This window comes from Biomphalaria glabrata, chromosome 12 (assembly GCF_947242115.1).
Source record: "Biomphalaria glabrata chromosome 12, xgBioGlab47.1, whole genome shotgun sequence".
NCBI classification, from domain to species: domain Eukaryota; kingdom Metazoa; phylum Mollusca; class Gastropoda; family Planorbidae; genus Biomphalaria; species Biomphalaria glabrata.
The window spans coordinates 20,554,426-20,572,204 of NC_074722.1; the positions used below are offsets into that span (position 1 = coordinate 20,554,426).

General features: G+C 37.5%; 1 protein-coding gene across 6 annotated transcripts in view; it reads right to left on the reverse strand.

Moving 5' to 3' along the window:
* LOC106055954 (dynein axonemal heavy chain 8-like) overlaps nt 1-17,779 on the reverse strand; it is a 287,161-nt gene that overhangs the window by 161,927 nt on the left and 107,455 nt on the right. For all 6 annotated transcript variants that reach the window (XR_008773876.1, XM_056005343.1, XM_056005342.1 and 3 more), the window contains 7 exons: nt 17,325-17,436; nt 15,685-15,841; nt 15,395-15,567; nt 13,095-13,221; nt 12,774-13,009; nt 5,367-5,471; nt 4,734-4,847 (listed from right to left, as the gene is read on the reverse strand). Coding sequence is in view for 5 of the 6 variants with exons in the window: in XM_056005343.1 (XP_055861318.1) it covers nt 4,734-4,847; nt 5,367-5,471; nt 12,774-13,009; nt 13,095-13,221; nt 15,395-15,567; nt 15,685-15,841; nt 17,325-17,436 (1,024 nt within the window). In the remaining variant the exon portion in view is untranslated. The remainder of the gene's footprint in view (nt 1-4,733; nt 4,848-5,366; nt 5,472-12,773; nt 13,010-13,094; nt 13,222-15,394; nt 15,568-15,684; nt 15,842-17,324; nt 17,437-17,779) is intronic.

The following is a 17,779-nucleotide window of genomic DNA, read 5'->3' on the forward strand; positions in this document are numbered from 1 at the left end:
ACAAACAAAAAAGACAAACAATGAACACGAAATAGGCTTAAGCAATCATCACTTTTGTTTGAGTGTGGACAGTAGACTACGAAGTTTGAACACCTTGCTTTCTGAGCAGAACTTGACGTAGATGTTTTTATGCAGTCCCTGCCTCAACTGACTCAGCGTTGCCCCAAAGAAGATGGCAAACGGAGTAGGAGCAAGTAGACAACCCTGTTTTACGCCATTTTCTAAGGGGAAATGATCATATAGGTCACCATTGTGTCTAGTTAGGTCTTATTGTTGAACATAAGAATGAATAGGAACCTTAGAGGGCATCTGAGCTTGGACAAAATTCTCCATAAACCATCGCGACTCACTGTGTCAAATGCTTTGGTAAGATCAACGAAGAAAAAGTAGAAGTCCAGGTTCTGCTCCCTTTTTCTTGCATTTTTTAAATACAGAAATATTATAATGGTATCGTTCATGTGTCCCAGCACAAAGTGAAAAAGTCTGTTAACCTTTCTGTGAGAGCAGCACCTTTACCTTTTTTTTAAACTTCTGCTGGAAGACTGCCAGGAATTTGTGTGTCTTTTGAGCTTCCCAAATGTTTCAACCTCAACAAGACTTGATTATTCGTCATGTTACTTTAAACTATTCCTAATGGATTTCAGCAAGAGATTCCTCATATACAACCCCTTTGTCACTAAAAAACTGTACTGCTATGTTCACCGGTTTGGTTAAGAAGACCAGGCCTTCGGCATTTCTTTGAGGTTCCATATTCAGGTAAGTTGGGCTGTATACAGAACGCAATGATTCAAAGAAAAAACAAGGTTACAAAAGACAGTTTGTGTGGAAATACAAACTCAAAATCGGCCCCGAAGTGGTCCACCCAGGCAGGCTTCAATATTTTCAGAAAGAACATCCAATTGAAATTATATCAAAGAAAAATGAGAGATAAGAATGGAGAAAGAAGGTTAGCAGATCTTGTGTACTACCCCAACGGTCCAGTAGATCAAAGGATAGGTGAAAGTGAATGTAACATTAGATGTGAACCTGGCCTAACTAGTTCCTCTTAAAGAAACTGTGGTCTATAGGGCAGATCATGTAAAGTTCATCTGTTTTTTGTGGCCTACGGTTAACGAGTGTGTCATGTAGCCAGCACAATGACCAACCGTCTTTACTTTTCCCCAACTAATGTCAGGTACCCATTAATGCTGAGTGGACTCAGATTCCAAAGTTGAAAATCCCAGTCTTCACCAGGATTCGAACCCGGAACCCCGGTTCGGAAGCCAAGCGCTTTACCGCTCAGCCACAGCGCCTACCCTGGCCTAACTGATGTGTTTTGATCTAATTGTTTTGAAGAGGCTCATCTCTTAAGCGAATCCTCAAAATAAAAAATAAAAAGATAAAATTTCAGCAATAAAAAAAAAATTCATGAAAATGACGTTTACAAGATTACTTTTTCGTTTTAAATTAGGTCTAACTTATAATGCATACTAATTAGCTTTTTCTCTTTAAAAAACTGCTTGCATAACTGATTTTAAAAATTATATTTTTCGCTTTCAGAAAAAAAAAAGTAGCCGTTGCATCAGAACTTTGAATGTTCTAAAATACTGTGATGTCGGATTTTCAATATCTTTTCTAGTTTACGAGATCTAAACGGGACGGACGGACAGACATTTCGCACAACACTAATAGCGTCTTTTTCCCTTTCGGGAGCCGCTAAAACGCTTGTCTCTAGCGTCCACGTATCTTTGGACGTGTTCTAAAAGCTCCAGCCACCATTTTGTTTTTTTTATTCAACTGCAGAGTATTACACGAAGCTAGCACAGGACAGTAGTGGTTGCTGTTGGGGTGTCGCTAGCACACAACAGTAGTGGGTGCGTTTTTTAAATAATAATTCTTGGATTGGTGTGTTGTTCTCATCGAACCCATAACTATTAAGTCTGATGCAAAAGCAAACGGCCTTGGTTATTGCGTTCTGGATAGTCTTTTTTAGCTGACTCCAGTTTGCCCTTGGGTTTATATCCAGGGTCTTTTTAAGCTTCAACTCAATCATGGCTCTAAATTGGTCCTGTACATCCACCAACCTGACGACTTTTGCTTCCTTTTCCAAAGAAAGTTTTTTTTTTAGCCTTAACAGAAATGTTGAATTTAGCACTAACAAGGCGGTGGTCTGTACAACAGTTGGCCCTTAGAATAATTCTGGTGTGTAACCATTGTTTAGAGCACTAGAGCACGGGTACCTCCATGTTGTCTTGAAACTTTGTTGTTGTTGGACACCTGGCCACTGGTGGATCGGGGGGGGGGCGGTAGGGGCGATCGCCCCCCCCCCACTCGGCCGAAACCCCCCCCCCCTCAAGAGGGGGGGGCGGACGAATTTTAGTATAGAATTCCCACAATTGTATACGAATTTATTACTTATGTTAATAATATAAACTAATTATTTATATTTCAACCTATTTTTAGATTATTTCGCCCCCCCCCCTTTCTAGTATTTTGGCCGATTTGGTAGGGTCGGGAGGGGGCGATGGCCTCAATCCCCCCCCCACCATAAACTTTCGAGTGGGGGGGGCGGTCCTATTTATTTGTAGAAATCACAGCTTACTAACAGAATCAATTAAATATCTATATAATTAAAACTTGTCATTGGTATTTTAACCGGTCATCATATTATGTCGTTCACCTATTGGCCGATTGCGGGGGGGGGGGGGGGTGGGCGGTCCTAATTTTATGGAGAAATCATAGTATGTGAACAAAATTAGTCGAATATCTATATAATACAAACAGGTGGAAGTGCGATACATGCAATCACCTTTCCCCCATCGGACAAACCAATACTTTTTACTTTTTGTATTATAGTAGGAAATTACAAAATTAAAAAAATCTGTCACTAATATAATTTATATATGCTATAAAGTAAATTCTTATATCGAGTCGCCCAACCCCTATTCTTTAATGCAAAATGCAATCATTAGCAGAAATTATAAAAAGGAGCGAGGATTAATCGTTTTCATTATACCGCCATTCCCCTTGCCAGACAGAGTTTGTATAATTTCACATGAATTTATCATAACTATTTTAAGAAAGACTTTGCTTTGGAAAAGTTATAATTCAAACGTAATTTTTCAATATAACAGTCACGGTTGAGATGAGTTCAAAAGCCAGATAATCTTTTCCTAGTCGACTTTTTCCAACCTTTACTCTATCTCATATTTTTCTAGTTAAATAAATTTAGGACTATAACTCACAATTTATGCGTGAATTTTATTGAATATTATTAATCGAATTTTTTTTTCGGCGGCGATCCTCAAAGCCTTAATCTAAATATGTGGGGTATCTTATCTTTTCAAAGAACAAATCGGTTGTATTAGCAATGTATTAAGGGACTATAAATTCAAATTAGAATATTTTTCCACATTATTCAAAAGGTCCTTTATAATAGAATGAATAATGAGCTGTAAGTCAGGAGAATGCGTTACTGCAGTGAAGAATGTCAGAAACAGCTTTTAGCGTCGAGGCTTCGCCCCGAACCTCACTGATGAATAATAAGCTGTAGATGTCAGGAGAATGCGTTTCTGCATTGAAGAATGCAATACAACGCTTTTGGAGTCGGGTTTCGCCCCGAACCCCACTAATAAATAATGAGCTGTAGATGTCAGGAGAATGCGTTTCAGCCGTGAAAAATGCTTCGCCCTGAACCCCCCTAATAAGTAATCAGCTGTAGATGTCAGGAGAATGAGTTTCAGCCGTGAAAAATGCAAGAAAACGCTTTTGGCGTCGGGGCTTCGCCCAGAACCCCACTGATAAATAATGGGCTGTAGATGTCAGAAGAATGCGTTTCTGCAGTGAAAAATACAAGAAAGCGCTTTTGGGTGTCGGGGCTTCGCCCCGAACCCCTCTAAGGAAGCTTACAGCGCTCTCCCATACCCCCAAGTTTGCAAGAGAAAGGCCTCAACATGACTGGTTTTTGTTCTGTTTATTTTTCGCCGAACATTGAGAAACAGTCTTATTGTATTGTGTGTATATATATATATATATATATATATATATATATATATATGCTGTACGCACGTTTATGCATAGGGTTAGGGTTTACTGGGCGTTAGGGTTAGGGTTTAGAAAAAAATCGCCCCCCCTCTCCAAAGTTCTGGATCCGCCAGTGCACCTGGCCATGTGCTAGAGCCATTCCCAATTCTTTCGTTGAAGTCTGCCAAGACTACAAGTTTGTTTATGGTGTCCACCTCGCCCAGGACTCGGCTCAAGTTACAATCCAATGTGTCTTTCGCGTCTGGTTCTGTTAGTACCGTGGAAGCATAGAAGCTAATCCCTATAAGGAATCTAGATCCATCCAAGGAGTCTAATATCAGTCGATCAGAGTGACATCTTCTAAAATGAACTTTAGATGTTCACTTGAACAACCTGGATGCCAGATTTACAACACGTATTAATGAATAGAGTTGTTCTAGTCTAGATCTACACTGTAAGTATTTATTGTAGTCACTGCCCACGATCAAGTTGATTAGTTTAGTTTGGTTTAGTTTTGGATTTTTGGCACATCGGCACAATTCAGGCCATGTCCTGCCCACAATCCCTTAAAGGTTACTTCCCCTATCTAGGTTAAGTGTTAAAAAGTTACACAGGTCCACGCAAAACTCAAATAGTAAAAATCTTAGTAATGTAATAAAAATCTGTTGGAAGGAATTAAAGAACAAATATTACGTTTTAAATGTGTTGATTGAATGTGGGAAAAAAATTACCTTATCATAATCAGAAACAAAAGCAGCAACGTCTATTTTTAATATCTCCACAGATTGCGTCAAGTCTTCTTTAAACGATGGTTGTACTTCCATCAGTACATCTGTTACTTGGCTCTAAAAGAAGTGCAAAAGTGTTTTCTCAGTACATTGAATAATGTCATGAGTTCTTTTTGACATGCACAAAGCTGGCCGGTGAATGTTGACATTGTTTGTGTGTTCATTCATTGGTTGGTGCTCAGGTGAACATAGTAGAAGAGAAGACAATGTTTGAGTCTGAATCATAAACTGATAAGTTTCTATTTCCATTGAAGACCGAAAGAATTTTGTGTAACTTAATAGGTTGGATTCTACTGTAGGGAGTCATTACATTATTCATTGGCTTATTTTTAAAATATATTTTCATTGGACTCAAAGAAGGCTGGTGTAGGCCGGATCTCATCTGTATCCCGAGAAGACTATGACCTGAATTTAGGTGAGTCTTTCTGAATACTAGAACTGAACAGTTTTTCTTTCATTGTCTAAACATTACTATAACATTCTTTCTCCTAATATATTATTAACGACTTGACTAGTTAATGCGAAAGCATCGTCTCTTCAAGACTAACATGTTCGTATCTGACAACCTGGACTTACACATTGCTCTAACATCTTCTCGTAGGTGTAACGTAATGAGTCTGCTCTATCCGTCTCTTCCTTCGGTACTGTCATGCTCAAGTTGGACATTAAAGCATAAGCTTCCTAAATAGAAAGAAATGGTTTCAACTTAAAAGTGTTCAAATTGGATCAATTAAATGTCAACTTCTTAGAGTAGTTTCGGAATGTGTATGAGTCCACCCTACTCTAAACAGTTGAGGTAAAGTAAATGTTACGGTCGTAGCGCAGCATGGTGCGAATGGGAAAAAAGGTGCGAATTTGGGTATTGAATGGAAGGGATGTTGAACAGGAGGCCGGGAGGAGATTGACAGGATGTGAGATGAAATGTTCATGTTTACGTAACTTGCTATAATATTAAAGTATTTCTAGAGTAAAACCTGAGAGTGTCTTGTTTTTTTTGAAGAGTCTTGTGTCGTAATAAGTGGCGCCCACGTAAGAAGGCAGTTGGTCGCCACATACCTTCCTTGGGCCATGCAGCGCAACGTCAGAATAGGAAACTTTATTTTTTTCTTAGCACAATATCCGTTTACTGTTTCATTTCCAATAGAAACATCCTAGAAGTACACACGGGCTACGCCTCTGATGATTTGTTCCCATGCTTTAGGCTGATTAATATGGCTTGAAAACTCTCTACTTATGTTTTAAAATGGTAATTAACAAGTTACATTTTAACGATCAACCTAACATACTGTTACGTATTTCTGAATCTTCTGGCTAAATGTATTAGTAGACACACAAATAAAAAACACTGCAAAGAACTTGACGACTAAACTTTCAGTTTTATATAACTTTAATGACTATTAACTCTAACAATTCGTTACTGTAACATATAGCGTAGAAGACTGTACAATATCTGTCAGTTTACAGTTAACTATACTTCGTTGCAATTCATCTCTTCACTTCGTTGCAATTCATCTCTTCTCAACTTTCCTCGAGCCGTATTCCACAGAACAGACCAACGACACACTTCCCAGTGTCGCTCCAGGTCTCCCAAAGCTGAACCAAGTCGTACTCAAGTCTACCGAATCAGAGCCGCACACGTCTTACATCGACTGTATCGACTGTAACGGCTCAAGTCCACTGTAGTTCGCTGTATAGACTTTAACGACAGTAGTCCACTCCAGTTAACTCTACTCTAGTTAACTTGCATCGAGTCGTACACATTTCTCTTCCACAGAGCCGCACATGTCTTACATCGTCTGTATCGACTGTAACGGCTCAATCACGACTCCATACGACTGACTTTCACATTAACTCTCTGGCTTATATAAAGCCCCTAATCGCTTCTCCAAAGTTGCACAAACACTGCTAGTATCACCTGGAACAACAAGTGAGGAAACATCACATCCTGTCGTTGTTTATACATGTCGATTCCAGAGAACACCCGCTGCAGTGTCATCTCGCCGAGGTCACACGTAGTGAACTCTAACTGTCACTGTTCATTTGTAACACTGCCCCCTTCGTAGATCAGTTCGTCCCCTGGAACAACACGACAGGACACGTCGCATCCTGTCTTTGTTTATACATGTAGATTCCAGAGAACACTCGCTGCTGTGTCATCTCACCTGGGTCACACGTTGACCTCTACTTGTCACTGTTTCTTTTCCCTTTTTGGAAACCCTATTTTATTTTAACCTGCGCATCGTGATTTCTCCGACATGGACTTTTGACTTGATTTGGAAACACCCGCTCCATTATCTGCCCCCTGACACGCATTCATATGACTTTTATTTCACTTCTCAATTCAATCTATATTATATTTCGACAGTGACCTCCCCCCAACTTTTTAAAATTAGTTTTACTTTTTTTTTGGCCACCTTAAATCTGAATGCACGCAATAAATGGATAGACACCAAATACCTGTCTTCATACCATCAGTTTCAGGCCCCCCCCCCAAACAAAAAGGCATTTTCCGAAGGCCCCAATGGAATGCCTCATTCCCGTTCCTCTTTCTACATTTATTTTGGTATTTTGTTCTCTCATGTAGTGAAATGACAAGAGATCAAGATTTATCTTTTTAATGCTATTAGGATGTAGTTCTTTTTTTTTAATTGTTTCAAACTACCATTTCTTGCTCCTCTCTCTCTCTCTCTCTCTCTTGAAAACAAAACAAAACCTCTCTCTTTCTCTCTTTAGAAAAAAAAAGACTTTAGATCTATGTTATTAATGTTATTAGGATTGGCTTTGTTTTTTAGATTGCGTCCAAAAGGAAGTGGACATGACGTAAGGCATATTTAAAAAAATGAAAAAAAAAATTGCTCTAAATATACGAAATGTGTGACATATTTCTATATATGCTTTCTATATAGTCTGCAGCCTTTTGGGGAAATACCGAAAAAAATAACAACAAAGGTTAGACCATACGTGCGGTTTTTCGCGAATAGCGGTCCTCGAGTTGCGAATCTGTCAAAAACCGTTCTTATTGAGCACCTAGGAGATAAAAAAACCTGTGTACGAAATTTGAAGCGGATAAGTACGACAGTTTAGGAGATCACATGATCAATGTGTCAGTCAGTGGTATTTTACCAATATATATATATAATATGAGCAGACCCTGAAATACAAAACTGTCAAGACCAGACTAGAAGTGCCAGCCCTCTCAATGTTATATTTTTGTGAATTCGGAAAGTACAATTGTTCAATTTTCAATGAGCTGTCCACAATGGGATATGTTGCTGAAGTAAAAAAAAAAATATATATATATATATATATATATATGTCAGTCTCAATTTGACCCAAAGTTCCCAAATGGGAAGTTACGAAAGAAAATTTTGAGAATATATTTAGGTAGGTGCTGCTCACATACTAAATATACTGTATAAAATGATCGATAGTCACTTTGCGAATGAAGCTGGCCATAAATCTAGTCATTTTTTTTTTTTTTCAAAATGGCGCTGCACTGTGGCGACATGCAATTTGTGCTTTCATTACTCATTATTATTTCTTTGCTGGATGTATATTGAATGTTCTTTTGTAATTAGTTATGCAGAGGAAGACTTCTGTTTTCAAGGTGGACTCCACAATGAGTATTTACATTAAACGTTTTACTAGATCTAGACTTGTTCAACTTTGGTTATTTGGTTAGAAATAAAAGAAGAAAAATGGCGAGCCAAGATGGCGGCCGTTCTAGTACTAGATCTATTCATTATAGCAAAGATCAACTCCTCGGACTTCGTTCAAAGAGGAAGCCTCTTCCACCGTGTTATGCACATATAAATTGTTTCTACCCTTCTACCCTTCCTCTATTAGTACAAGGAAAAGAGGGAAAAAAGGAGGACTACGGCAAAGGCTGAGAAGAAGAGGTTTTCGCCCACCACTACCTACGATTGTTCTAGCTAACGTCCGCTCAATTAGAAACAAAGTGGATGAGATATGTGCCCATATACGCTACGACCACGTATTTAGGGAAAGTTGTCTATTGGCTTTTACTGAGACATGGTTAGAGGAGGATGACAACGACAACCTGATTGCTATTGATGGTTTCTCTTGCGTGAGATCTGACAGAACGGCTGAGTCTAAGAAGAAGAAAGGTGGAGGGCTTTGTGTGTACATCAACCTCAAATACTGTACCAACTACACGGTTAAAAAGAGAATGTGCTGTCCGGATCTAGAACTACTGGCGCTTTCATTGAGACCTTTTTATTTGCCACGAGACTTTGGGGTTATTTACATTGTCCTGGTTTATGTTCCGCCTACAGCCAAAACGGAAGTTGCAGCTGCAATAATCGCTGACGTAGTGCATGAGTTTCAGACAAGGTCACCGGACGCACCAGTAGTTATACTGGGTGATTTTAATAAATGCACCTTGAAGGTTGACCTACCCACCTTCTATCAACACATTTCATGTCCGACAAGAGAAAACAGAACTCTGGACTTATGTTATTGTAACATCAAAGGAGCATTCACATCTCGTGAAAAGCCACCACTAGGATCATCGGACCACAAAACAATACAACTGCTGCCTACCTACCGCACAAAACTTAAAGAAGGAAAAATCATTCAAAAAAACGTACAAGAATGGACACAAGACAATATTCTCAAACTACAGGGATGTCTAGACTGCACTGACTGGAGTTTGTTCAAAGAGACCACTTCAAATCTGGAAGAATGGGTCGACGCAGTGACAAATTACATCAAATTCTGTGAAAACATGTGTGTCAGTACTAAGAGCATCAAGATATACCCCAACAATAAACCATGGGTCACTGCAAAAATAAAACGGGAAATAATCAAAAAGAAAAGAGCATTTATGAGTGGCGATGGACAGACAAGGAAAATTGCTCAACGAAATCTCAACGTCGTTCTTGAGGAAGGGAGGAGAAACTACCGCACCAAGCTGGAAGACTCAATTAATACAAGTGACATGAGACAGGCGTGGGGCATCATGAACAAAATGGCAGGAGCACAAGTCAAATTTAAAAATAATCTTGCTACAAGAGACGAAAAAACATTGGCCAACGAGTTAAATGATTTCTATTGTCGCTTCGACACGAAAGATTTTAATTATCTAAGACTCAAAGCCCTTGAGGATGTCAATGTTAACAACTGCTTAGAATTAGCGATTACTAAATAATTGTACCTGTGCCAAAGGTTTCCAAACCGAAGGAAATGAATGACTATAGACCTGTTTCACTTACTTCCATTGTGTCTAAATGTTTAGAAAAATTGGTTAAAATGTTTCTTCTGAATGATCTTTGTAATAAGTTAGACCCTTTACAATTTGCTTACCAAAAGGGTAAAGGTGTAGACGATGCCATCCTAAATATTTTAAACTGTGTCTACAAACATCTGGACTTACCGAACACTTATGTAAGATTGCTCTTTATGGATTTCTCATCAGCTTTTAACACTATACAACTTCATTTACTCATTGAAAAGATGAAAGCGTTGCAGATTAGTCCATACATAATACTATGGGCTAATGAATTTTTGACCCAGAGAGCTCAGAGGGTTAGGGTAAACAATGTTATATCTAATGAACGCATAGTTAACACAGGGGCGCCCCAGGGGGCTGTAACATCGCCATTGTGGTTCATTTTGTACACCAATGATTTTCAATCCGATAGTTCTTGTTGCTCCTTCACAAAATTCGCTGATGATGCGGCTCTTCTTGCCCTGCTCTCAGAGAGCTCAGACGTAAATGAGTATTTCAAAGAACTAGAACACATTGAGGAATACTGTAAAGATAATTTTTTATTATTAAATGTAAAAAAAAACCAAAGAAATGATAATCGATTTTCGTAGGGACAAGAAGGGAAATGATATTGTTTCTGTAGCTGGAGAGACTATTGAAATTGTGCAAACCTTTAAATACCTTGGTACTATCCTAGACAATAAACTAAATTTTACTGCAAATACTGATTATATCAGCAAAAAAGGGCAGCAAAGATTACGACTACTAAGAAAACTGTCCTCGTTTAATGTTAGCGAAAAGGCCTTGGCTATGTTTTATCACGCTCACATCTGCAATATTTTAAGTTTCAATATCACTGCCTGGTATGGCAATCTGAGCATTAAAAATAGGAATAAACTTTATAGAATCCTAAATGCTGCTGGCAAAATCATTGGCAAAAAACAAACCCCATTTGGTCAGTTGTTTGAGACAAACATCTATAAAAAAGCTAACAAGATCCTCGAAATAAAGAATCACCCTTTGTGTCAGGATTTTGTGATTTTACCATCACAAAAGAGATACAAGACACCGATAGCAAAGACAAACAGACACAAACACTCTTTTGTTCCCCTGGCAATCAAATCATTAAATAAGAACAATCTGGTATAAACTTTGTCACATGTAAATTATGAGTGCGTCTGGTGTGAATGTACACTTTGGTTTCTTATAGTTATAATGTTTTTTGTTTGGTGTAATGCACAAATTGTAAGACAAATTTCCTTACGGATAATAAAGATTATTATTATTATTATTATTATTATTATCTAATTCTATCATAGAAACTAATAGAAACTATTAATACAACTATTAATACAGTTGAAGCCAATAAACACCATTTGTATTCATTGCAGAGCTCTGGGAATATATCTTTTCAAGATTCCAACTCTATTCAGCCGACAAATCTAGATCTAGACAACATTTATAGTTTTCGTAGGCCTGTGACCTAGATTATAGTCTAAACTATACAGCAGTAAAAATAGAGAAATAATTGAGAACGAATCAAAATTTTAACTTAAAACCCAATTTTTTAAGTGTAAAAATGTTAATTATTCGGTTAGTGATTTACTTTGACACACTTATATTTAAAAAAAAAATTTTCAATAGGCCCTATTTACAATTATTGTAAAAAATAAATTTAAAAAAAATAACTCTTTCTAAAACTATTTTCCTATCAAATAAATTAGTAGAGTGTACCGGATTTACATAGCTAATTGGTCGCTAAAACAGTATACATTACAATGTTAAAACGACGTCTCTTTCTTAAAATATTTTAAAACTAGTCGACCGGCGGCGTAGCATACGCCGCTTTTTTTCAGGGCCAGCCTTAGGCCACTGCTACCTATGCGACCGCAGTGGGCCCAGCACTTTTATAGGACCCGCGCTAATTCTAGGTGTATAAATTATTAAATTAAACCATTTTATAACTTATAACAGATTTCCCGCGGCTCCTGTCGATTTAACAAGAGATTCAGGAAATCTCCTGAAATTGCAAAATATACGAAAAAGTCCTGGAAATATCCGGAAATTATTAAAATCTTTTGAAAACTCATACCAATCTCCTGAAATATACAGACGAAAATTGTCTTTTTTTTTTTCATTCTTAAATTACCTAGGATAACTCCCTCCGTCCGTGTTGCAAAAATAAAAGAGTAATCTTTCCTTTCTGTCCAAACTCTTGAGCGTGCTCTGTCGCTTCGATAGTTACTACAGAGTAGATTACTCCCTCCCCTTTTTCAACGTGAGGTAGAAATTAAAAAAAAAAGAGATGTTGCAACGGTCCTGCCCTGCTTTTTTGTGACTACGTGTACTCCCCCCCCCCCTTGTTTTCTTGTGGACTATCCGCAGAGTGATTTTTCCTTTACACCTTACTACCCATTTAAACTGTTGAGGGAAGAAGAGAATGATATATATATATAGATAGATAATTGGACTCCCCCCCCCACCCCATTGTCAGAACGTTGCCTCCTTGAGGTGATGTATAGGGGAGCGAGCACCACATTTTGAAATACTCTGATCTTTTTTTCTCTTTGCAGTGGCCTCTCCCCTAATCGTACAAGTATTACAAAGACTACCAACCAGGCCTTAGGCTGTAGCCCATGTAATGTAATTAAAACATAAGAATGATGATTAGAGTTACATGACCATGAACCTTACTGTATTACTGACAGAAGTAGTTCTATTTATGAGTAGATGAAAGTCAACACTGGAGTTACCTCAATAGGCAACATTTCCTCATCCAAACGAATGTAGTTTTCTTTCACAGAAGTCAAGCTTGCCATAGCCTGCCGGACATCGTCCAAATCTTTGACTGGCTTATTCAGCAATTTCGATTGGCTTGCCATATACTCTGTCATCTCATCCACTCTCTTCTTCATGATATTGTTCAGCTCACGTCCATAGGCACGCTTCCACTCACTTAGCTCCACTTGTATGGCTAACTTCAAATGCTCTGAGCAACAAATGTAACATTGATAGTTTAGCAACGTTGACTTTTGAGTGACATATATCTTTGTGTGACAGTTTCTAACACTTACCCGTGTTCAAAGAAATAGGCCCTATGACAACATTTGGGGTAATGTTAGCTACATCCTCCTCCATCACTTTAAGCCTGATGTACTGTTCTTTGAATTCATAGATGTCAGGGTTAGTTTTCATAAAGTCCTAGTAGAAACAAAAATAGTTATTATTTGTTTGTATCCTATACATTATATTAAATTATATTAAATACATATGGAAATATATAAGGTACGTATATTGGATATTTTTGACATTGGTACATTGGTACTATTTAGGCCCTATAGGACGCAAATATATCTGTCTAGGACGATATCCAGGATAGGACGCAGACATGTGTCTAAAGCGAGATCTTCTGTGTGAAGGGATACATCCAAATACCTTGTGTGTGTGCGTAACATAGATACCTAAATATCTTGTGTGTGTGACTCAGATATCTAGATATCCCCAGTCGTCCTGTGGGAGGTTTAAACTAGGAAGTAGATTCTCTTCATCTTTGAATGATCATCCGAAACATGTCAAACATTTTACAAAAAAAAAAAACATTTTTTACAACGCCAAATGAATCTATGAAATATTATGTTTGGACAATCAAAACCAAATCATGTCTTGAATATTCCTTGCAAATAGGAGGATCCGAATGGGCCGCCTCTGAGTTTGTGATAACACAAAATTCTCAATGTAATGTTAAATATTTGATATTTTGGGGTTTTGGCACATCGGCACAATTTAGGCAGTTGTTTTTTTTTTTGTTAAAATAGAACTTTAACCTCTGAGTTGATCTAAGGACAACACCAGATCTACAGACAACACTAGATCTACAGACAACACTAGATCTAAGTACAACACTCGATCTACAGATAATACTATATCTACAGACGACACTAGATCTACAGACGACACTAGATTTAAAGACAACACTAGATCTAAGGACAGCACTAGATCTACAGACAACACTAGATCTACAGACAACACTAGATCTACAGACAACACTAGATCTACAGACGACACTAGATTTAAGGACAACACTAGATCTAAGGACAACACTAGACCTACGGACAACACTAGATCTACGGACAACACTAGATCTACGGACAACACTAGATCTACAGACAACACTAGATCTACAGACAACACTAGATCTAAGGATAACACTAGATCTACAGACGACACTAGATTTAAGGACAACACTAGATCTACAGACGACACTAGATTTAAGGACAACACTAGATCTAAGGACAACACTAGACCTACAGACAACACTAGATCTACGGACAACACTAGATCTACAGACAACACTAGATCTACGGACAACACTAGATCTAAGGACAACACTAGATCTACAGACAACACTAGATCTACAGACAACACTAGATCTACGGACAACACTAGATCTAAGGACAACACTAGATCTACAGACAACACTAGATCTACAGACAACACTAGATCTAAGGATAACACTAGATCTACAGACGACACTAGATCTAAGTACAACACTAGATCTAAGGACAACACTAGATCTAAGGACAACAACAGATCTACAGACAACACTAGATCTACAGACAACACTAGATCTAAGGACAACACTAGATCTAAGGACAACAACAGATCTACAGATAACAACAGATCTACAGACAACCCTAGATCTACAGACAACACTAGATCTACAGACAACAACAGATCTACAGACAACAACAGATCTACAGACAACACTAAATCTAAGGACAACACTAGATCAAAGGACAACAACAGATCTACAGACAACACTAGATCTACAGACAACAATAGATCTACAGACAACAATAGATCTACAGACAACACTAGATCTACAGACAACAACAGATCTACAGACAACAACAGATCTACAGACAACAACAGATCTACAGACAACACTAAATCTAAGGACAACACTAGATCAAAGGACAACAACAGATCTACAGACAACACTAGATCTACAGACAACACTAGATCTACAGACAACAATAGATCTACAGACAACACTAGATCTACAGACAACACTAGATCTACAGACAACAACAGATCTACAGACAACACTAAATCTAAGGACAACACTAGATCTAAGGACAACAACAGATCTACAGACAACACTAGATCTACAGACAACACTAGATCTACAGACAACACTAGATCTACAGACAACACTAGATCTAAGGACAACACTAGATCTACAGACTACACTAGATCTACAGACAACACTAGATCTACAGACAACAACAGATCTACAGACAACAACAGATCTACAGACAACACTAGATCTACAGACAACACTAGATCTACAGACAACACTAGATCTACAGACCTGTAACACTTTTTCTCTTTCGTCCTGCCAAATGAATTGAAACTCAGAAAATTTTTTGAGTGACTTTTTTATTTCTTCCCCAACAGGAGAAGCAATGGCACCAAGAGTGGTGTATTTCATCACATCTTTATTCTCGCCAATGATTTTGAAACAATTTTTCTTTAAAAACAAAGCTTCAATAGAAACAAAATACTTATCTTGAATCAAAGGGAAAAAAATCAAAGTAATAATTAACTAACTATGTTGCTGTTGTTTGAACACATGACTTTAGACCTTTGAAAGCTACTCACTTGTACTGGTGGATTCTTTACTCATTGGAACACCTAGTTTGACAAAGATTGCTGGGTTTGGTGGATCCCAAATTTCAATTCGTTTTCCAACTTCTATAATTCTAGTTACTGCTTTGTTTAATGCATTGACAATCTTTGTGATGTCCGGGTTAGTCACCTAACATAGAGTTATAATTTTAAATACAATATTTAACTTTGAGTTTCCATAATTCTGAAACAATCTTTACTTTGATGAAATGAAGCGTGCAATAGTGCAGGTCCCCGCAAGGTTCGTGGTGATACTTTATGCTACTCTGGCCGTTAGGTGGCAGGATAAGCTTGTAATGACTCAAGCAGCCATAAGGATCGGATATGATTATGGGAAACCTTTGAAGAGAGATGTTATTGAATAGAGCATCTCTTATTCCTGGTCTCTGTAGACAATCATCATAGTGGGTGTGTTCATAAATAATATAAAATAATGGCTTTCACATTGTGTTTAAGAACTATCTATAGATATATGCGTACAATCTGAAAAACGGCCAGCTCCTCTACCACCGAAGCAAAAGCCACCTTAACCTGCGCTATCTGTGGACGGGAGTGCCACTCCAAAATAGGGCTCCACAGCCACATGAAGTGTGCTCTGAGATGAACCATAGTCGTTCTACGACTGAAGGAGGCCAATGAAGAATGCATATAATGTACATCATTCGTTATTAAAAACAAAATTAAATGTTTTTGGTTAACTGTGTGTGTGTTAACTGTGTGTGTGTTAACTGTGTGTGTGTTAACTGTGTGTAGCTAATACACTATAAAGTTCATAAATACGTAACAATTATTTATTTATAGGATCATTTTCACACACACACACACACAATAATTTTACTAAAAAACTAAATTATTATTTCCTTTAATTGCTGCCCTTTCATTCATTATTATTAAAACTATTTTTACAATACCTCTATCTAAGTCACTCTTTCATGGAATCAGAGTGGGTGGGCGGACAGCTGAGCTCAAAAACGGCTCTAATGATTTTCCTAGAAATTTAACAGTTGATATATATATCGCTGAGAAAAAAAAAATACTAGCTCGTTGGCCACTTGGGGAAAATTGATTGGAGACTATATCTAGGTCTTGAGCCACCATGGCGTAGTCGGCCTTAAATTCGATGACAGTAAATTTAAACTTGCTTCAATCAATTTTATTGAAGTTTGTAAGCGTTGTTTATATTTTTACGTAAATCTAATATAGATCACATCATGATTCTAGATCTAGAAGTAGATGTACACCCAATCTTAAAAGTTCTATTTCAGCACTTTAAGTCTAGTGTTAAATCTAGATGTGCATAGAATGAACAGACCAATAAATCATCGCTGACTTCTTCGCTGGCCGAATCAGAAAAAGTATTTTTTTTAGCAGTTGACGGTGTAACGGATTCGATACCCAAATTGCAGTCAAATTTTTTTTAAATTTTAAAATTATATTTGAAATTAATTAAGCTACAAAATTTAATGAAATCAGATTTTCAATAGTTCTTTTAGTTTTTAACATGTACGGGTGACAGGGCCCACTAAAAAGGCGATCTCAAGCCTAGCTCTGTGAAGGAGGCTGAAGGAAAGTAATCTAGGACATCCAATACAACAAGTAGAGCAATTATTTACCACATTAGGAATAGCTAGCTCTACATCTACTGAAAAAAATGGTCCTGTAAATACTTTTCCATCATCATCACCAGTACCCTGCATGCTGGTCTGAGCAGTAGCTCTTGGTATACTGTAGAATAAGAACACAATGGGTTCAAACCATAGACGGTATCAGGAATATGCAGTCGAACACTTAGTTTATTACTTAGGAAATAAATACATAACAGTTTTGTTCTTCTTTTATACAAATGAATGAGCTCAAGAAAACATTTCGACTTTCCCATGTAAAAAATACTACTCTTAGATGAGAAATACAAAATATCTATAAACGAAACTTTTTGAAATACACTAACATTATACATTGTGTCTTATGTGGGCAACTATACACAAACATATAGGTTGTGTCAATGTGTAAACTACACTAAAAATATAGGTTGTGTCAATGTGTAAACTACACTAAAAATATAGGTTGT